The 6,105-nt window shown below is 41.3% G+C and overlaps 1 protein-coding gene across 1 annotated transcript; it reads left to right on the plus strand.

Annotated features, from left to right (window-relative positions):
• Nucleotides 1–1,129: 1,129 nt before the first annotated feature.
• On the plus strand, nucleotides 1,130–4,627 carry si:dkey-202g17.3 (amino acid transporter heavy chain SLC3A2). Its single transcript, XM_068720834.1, has 10 exons — nucleotides 1,130–1,263; nucleotides 1,391–1,775; nucleotides 2,678–2,842; nucleotides 2,915–3,009; nucleotides 3,096–3,173; nucleotides 3,252–3,307; nucleotides 3,390–3,585; nucleotides 3,698–3,805; nucleotides 3,886–3,948; nucleotides 4,088–4,627. Exons 1-10 carry the CDS (start codon nucleotides 1,246–1,248, stop codon nucleotides 4,487–4,489), a joined length of 1,566 nt encoding a protein of 521 aa, XP_068576935.1. The 5' UTR covers nucleotides 1,130–1,245; the 3' UTR covers nucleotides 4,490–4,627.
• The last annotated feature ends 1,478 nt before the right edge of the window (nucleotides 4,628–6,105 follow it).

The following is a 6,105-nucleotide window of genomic DNA, read 5'->3' on the forward strand; positions in this document are numbered from 1 at the left end:
CTTCGGCAGTCATGTGTTCTTCACAATGTGTTGCGAAGGTGTGGTGAGCCTCAGCACCTCTGTATGAATTGACTGAGCAGAGCTATTATTGGACAGAGTCCTTCTCACCTCCTCACTCCTGAAAAGTCAGATCACTAAAATATTCAACTTCGGACAGCACTGTTCAGCCGGGAACACTCGTGGACAAAGGCAAGAGGAAGAAAGCACAGACAGGTAATGTGAGTAATAACTGTGACTGCGTTTGGGTGATATTTAAATAAGAAACATGGGGACAGAGAGGTTGGTGTTGCCCCACAAAAGGATGGTACTGGGATCCTGACCTGGCCGGCTTGAGCTTTTCTATGGTCCAAAGAAACACTAGTGGCAGCTTTTTACATTGTGTTAGCCACCAGAGGGCTCCTAAACCAGCAACCGTAAAAGCTTCAGGTAAAGCTTGCACCTACAAGATGTCAGCATTTAGGAACTAACAGAAATGTCATTGCATTTTTGTTATTTTTATCTAAGGAGTTTTCAGATGGTTTTATGAACCTAATAGATATTAAATGGTCTCAGTCAAAATCATCCTTTTTGCCTAGACAGTGCCTCGCTGACATCAGCTAAAAATAGTATTGAGAAATATCAAAGTAGATATGTGAAAAATATAGACAAATCTATACATTATCCATCAAATTAAGCACGAGAATAATGCAAATCAGAGATAGAAGGTTGTTCTGTGTTCATTTATCTATATAAGTACAATTAAACATCGTTCTATTTGTGTACACGTCGTAAGAAGTAAAGTAAGGGGTTAATTTGATGTCTTTAAAAAATGTCTTTCTTGATTTATTTAAGTGATTTGCTTTGGGACACAAAAATGTTTGGGTTGGCTTCTGGATATATTTAAAGTTGCCGAGTGAGTAAAATAGTTTGTGTTATCCCTGTGATGCATTCTAATGTTTGGCTTAAACAAATATAAGATTATACTAAAATAAAACAGTCTGAGTGAGAGGGTTAAAAATGTAGTCTTTTTACTGGCCAATCAGAAGTCTGTGACGCCCTGCGTGTCACCTGATCTTTACACGTCAAAGCAGTTAATTCATTAATTAACTGATTGAAACACCTGTGTAAAACAGGTAGTGGATCGAAGTCGTGTGCAGGTAAGTCATGGCAGAGCTGCATGCTGAGTGTGTGTGCACTTCGCTATAGAAGCGTTGAATCCTGCAGCACCTGCTTTCTCATCTGTGCCCCCCACCCCCTGTGATTAACATGGAGCGAACTGAGGAGGTATGGATAGAGCAAACACAACTTCAGCACAGCAACAGTTGGTCAACTCTCTACAACGTTAGTGTCTGCACGCTTATCCACACCGAAATTAAGCTCTTTAATCTAACTGTATGTCACCCACCTGCAGCCGGGCAGGATGCCTCTGAACGCAGAAGTCACCGGATACGGCAGCGTGGCAGGCCCGGGGCTGTCGGTCAGCGTGGGCGGCTCGGAGTCGGCCCCGCTGCTCATCCCGGAGCCTGAAGCGCAACCTTACCGGCAGTGGCAGCCCCTGACTAAGGAGGAGCTGGAGGTCGCCGCGGGGGGTCCGCGGTGGCGGAAGGCGCGTTGTTACCTGGTGCTGCTGTTCTGGCTGACCTGGCTGGCCATGCTCGCCATCGCCATCGCCATCATAGTAATGAGCCCCCGGCCGGTTGAAACGCCGCTCAAGTGGTGGCAGAAGTCGCTGTTCTACCAGCTGCAGCCCGACCTGCTCACGGAGGAGCGAGCCGACGGGTCAGGGGGCATCAATGGTGAGTAAATGCCGGTAACATTAGGGAGCTTTCTGGTGGCCACTAAAGTTTACTTTTTACATTTTGCAAATCAAAAGAAAAACGTTATAATGCTGCGAAGAGTTTTTATGGTGACCTTTATGAGCTTTAATGGATTAATTTGCTGGGGTGCCCTATGCAAAATATGAGTTACTGGGACCCTATTAATAGTTATTCTCACTCTATGCAATTTATGCAGTTGTCTATGCTCTAATACAAACTAGTTCCAGATTTACTGTGTGGCAATTTGATTAAACGCATTTATTTAAAGAAATGTGAAAAATGTAAGAACAAAACTGAAATGATGAAATTTAAAAAAGTAGATTTTGACGCCGGCATATCCTGAGGCACTTTAAGGCCCTTACCATGTCGGATGACACTGCAGCTTTAATTATGCCTATTACCAAACATTTCAATTGAGTTAGCGCAATCTAGTTGACATACAGTGAACTTTGAACTGTCTGGGCTAAAGATAAGTTGCCCACTTAATTGACTGGTTAGTAACGTAGCCTTTTAATATATTGGTGGAGATCCAGTTCTTCCAGTAAATATCAACTGGCTGATATTAATACCGAGAGCTATATGCTATAGCTGTAGGAGAACATTCAATCTGACCAGACATTTTTTTTTTTAACAACCTTTGACAAACCCAAGTAAAGTTCCTTGATTACTGAGAATACTTAGCTGATGCCAAAGTGTGTCATACTTTGCATAAAAAAGTTGATGCCTCCTTCTTCAGGGTGGAAAATGACTAACGCTGTGTAGACATCCCAGCATTAATATTGCAGGCTACCACAAGTAAACAAAACATGAATTGCAGCTACATAGTGTATTGAGACAAAAAATAAGTTACTAAGTCAGTTTAATGTTTAATCTCTCTCAAGCGTTGTGTGAGCAGCTGCCCTACCTCAGGTCCGTGGGTATAGGAGCTCTAATCCTGGAGGGTCTGTTTGACAAGAAGGCTTCTCCTTTAAACCGCAATGCCACTGGTGAAAGATTTGGGACTTTGCCTCAGATCCAGCATCTGCTTGCAGAGAGCCACAAAGCAGGTGAGTGATGGTCTTCTTTTTGTCAAACAGCCTGCATAGGTGGACTTAATGAGCTTTTTATTGGGCCTGCAGATCTCAAAGTGGTGTTAGATGTCTGTGAACTGGATCTATTGGGACCTCAAGATGTAGCAGGAAAGGCAGACAAGACATCAAACCTCTCAGCTACAGTACGTGTTAAATATTCTCTGGGCATGCTACTTAAAAGTTCTCAGTGATGCTGGATTTCTCAAAATATGCCGATACTTTTCCTCAGCATGCACTTCGGTTCTGGCTGGAGCAGGGTGCGGCAGGCTTTGCAATCTGTGACACAGATGCAGCGTATTCAGAAATGGTAAAATGATGCTCACGCACGTTTTGCTTTCTAAGTAGCAGAGTTCCAACTAACTAACCTGTTTAAAATATATTTCAGACTCTCTTGGAGTGGAAAGGTGTCTTGAAAGAATTCAGCAGTGAGGAGAAGGAAAGGTATCATTATACATCCAGTGCAGAGATGTTTAAAAATAAATGTATTTATAATATGAAGCTCAAAATGTGCCCATCTCTTTAGGATTGTGGTGGTAAAACAGACGAAAGACGTTCTGCCTCCTTTAAAATCCTTCAGCCAGGGAAATGTTACGCTGGTAGATGTGGTCATGAGGTCGATTCTGCCATCTTCACAACACCTCCTGTCTGCTAAGGAAGTGGCTGTTTCCATAGAGACACACCTGCAAACAAGAGAAGAAGACGTATGGCCCAGCTGGACAGTAAGACATATGCATGTGCTATCAATATTTAAATCGGTTGCAGATTTTCGGTTGATCAATTTATCGTTTCAGCACTAACTGAATGACATGCATATTTAAATTTGTCCTGCAGGTTGGAGGTAAAGCATCCCTTCACTTGAAGAAATTACTCCTGGTGTTGGTGATGACTCTGCCAGGGACACCTGTACTACGGTACGATGAAGACATCGACCAAGCACAGGTGAACTCCCGACGGAGACTTTGAGTCCATAAATTATTAATTAAATTCACATCACCACATAAAGTTTTTCTGTCCCACAGAATATGTCTCTGGAAGTCGGCTTGTCACATGGAGATGCAAAAAAATCATCAGACACCCATACAGTGAGCAATAAAGCCAGATGTCCCTCTAGAAATACTTTGAATATTTCCTTAGTCCATTCAAGTAATGTAAAGTTAAAGACACAAAGCCGTAGTTGGGTAGGTTACTGTCTGACATTTCTCTCTACCATCTCTCCCGCAGGACAAGGAGAAGAGGCATTTAGCTTCTGCTCTCTTCTCCACCCTCAGTCACTCCAGAGCCAGAGAAGAAGCTCTTCTGTTTGGCAGTTTCACTTTCCTCCCCTTCAATTCTTCCACTGACGACTCCTCTTCCTCCCTTAACTCCACTATTCCCTCTCGTCCATCTCCCCCGATCTTGGCCTTCTTGCGCTCCTGGGGTTGTGTCCACTTCCTCATTCTGCTCAACGTTGGGCCTGAGCCTCACGCCCTGGATCCCGCCTGGGCCCCGAGCCTGCCCAAAGCTGGGGTCTTTGTGGCCAACACAGGAACGGTCCGCTTGGGATCGACAACTCTGGACAAATTGGAACTGCGGCCTCATGAAGCCGTCGTCATCAAACTGTTCGAGGCAGGAAGCTACTCGTAGAGCTTGGAGCAGTCAATTGTGAGGAGATATCTGGATTTTAGTTTTCCTCCCACATAACAAAAGTCTGACACAATTGTTTATTTTTAAAGGTGTGATGTACTCGGGTCACTGGAAATAAAATAATGGTTCTGTGATCAATGTGGCATCATTTGTTGCAAGGGTAGTGTGTCCATGTTGGCCCTCTGGAGTCAGTCTATTGATTGGTAAATACGATGAGTATGTTTTATTTATAGTAACATAACTTTAGTTACATATGTAGAGAAAAGCTGAGGGAACCAGTTTATGTGGGGCTTTTATGCAGTATCTTATGTCTGTATTCCATAGTAAAGAAAACTGAATTATTCACATTTTCAGTGATTACATATACTTTTGATGAAAGATGTAAATAGACTGTACTATAGTTGTATTTTTTTCAGTTTTATTTGTGTATAAATGGGGAAACAACCCATTTATTTACAACCATTAGTGATTTTTCACTAAAGATGTAACTAACATTTGTAAGGAACCTGCCTAATTTTTCTTTTTCAGTTTTAAGATGTAATTGAAATATGTGGCATAGTTGCATTTGTGCTGGTTAAAAAAACGATGGTGTGCAAGACGGATGAGGATTCTTTAAAGGGTACTAAAATGACAAGAGGTTCCTTCTTCCCCATGATTTAAAAACGTATACGTCAAAAACAATTTGAAATGTCAGGGTTTATTTCTTAAATAATTGAGGCCATTAGGAACAAACCCTGCTGCATTGGTGTTACAATAAGTCAGCCAATTGTCTGAACTGCTGATAAAACAAACCACATTCTGAGCCGCATCCTAATTACTCTCGTTTGTGAATTCATATTCTCTCAAACCCTTGGGTGATCTTTTGTTGAGCAACTCAAGTGTGGTAACTAAGCAAATTAAGTTTTGCAACTGCTTTGATTTACTGCTTACTGACTTAATCCTTTTTGACACTATAATGTCACTGACAAATGGTTGCCTGAGGAGGAATGATTAGGAATGCACATCCAGTTTTGGAAATGTGTACTCATTAACCACACAGTGGTGCTACAGCACCAACCACTGCTCTTCCAACTATAACTTTTACATGAGACTTTCAGGTCAGTGGTTAACTAAATCATGATTTTCTAAAGCTGGCTATATGGAATACCTATATTAATACATAAAAATGATTGTTTACATAAGTCATTAATTTCTTGTAGTATTGTTAATGTTATGAGCCATCATTTCCCACACAAACCAGCAGTTCTAAATGTAAATATTTGTATCAGTATTTACACTTAAGCTTTATATTACACTGAGTGACACATCTGACTATCAGTAAATAGGTCAAATGTTTGAAATGTACACCCTTTCACTTCTAAAGAAGAACCCCTAAGGAGTTATGTATCATTTTATGGTTTTGTGCAATCAAAACCAGATTTAAATTCAAAAGGCTGATTGCTCAAGAGTTAATTAATTCATAACACAAAAAAATCTGTCCACAAGATTTTTCAGGCTGTGCCCTCAAAAATGTCATGGTAAATTGTCACTTTCACATTTATGGGTAAAATGTATTTTCCAAAGTCAGCAATCAATGACCTACTGACTTTCTTTCATTCCAAACTTTTACTTGACAG

This window comes from Cebidichthys violaceus, unplaced genomic scaffold (genome assembly GCF_023349555.1).
Source record: "Cebidichthys violaceus isolate CVI_PGR_0920_01 unplaced genomic scaffold, fCebVio1.0.p SCAF_1, whole genome shotgun sequence".
NCBI lineage: Eukaryota > Metazoa > Chordata > Actinopteri > Perciformes > Stichaeidae > Cebidichthys > Cebidichthys violaceus.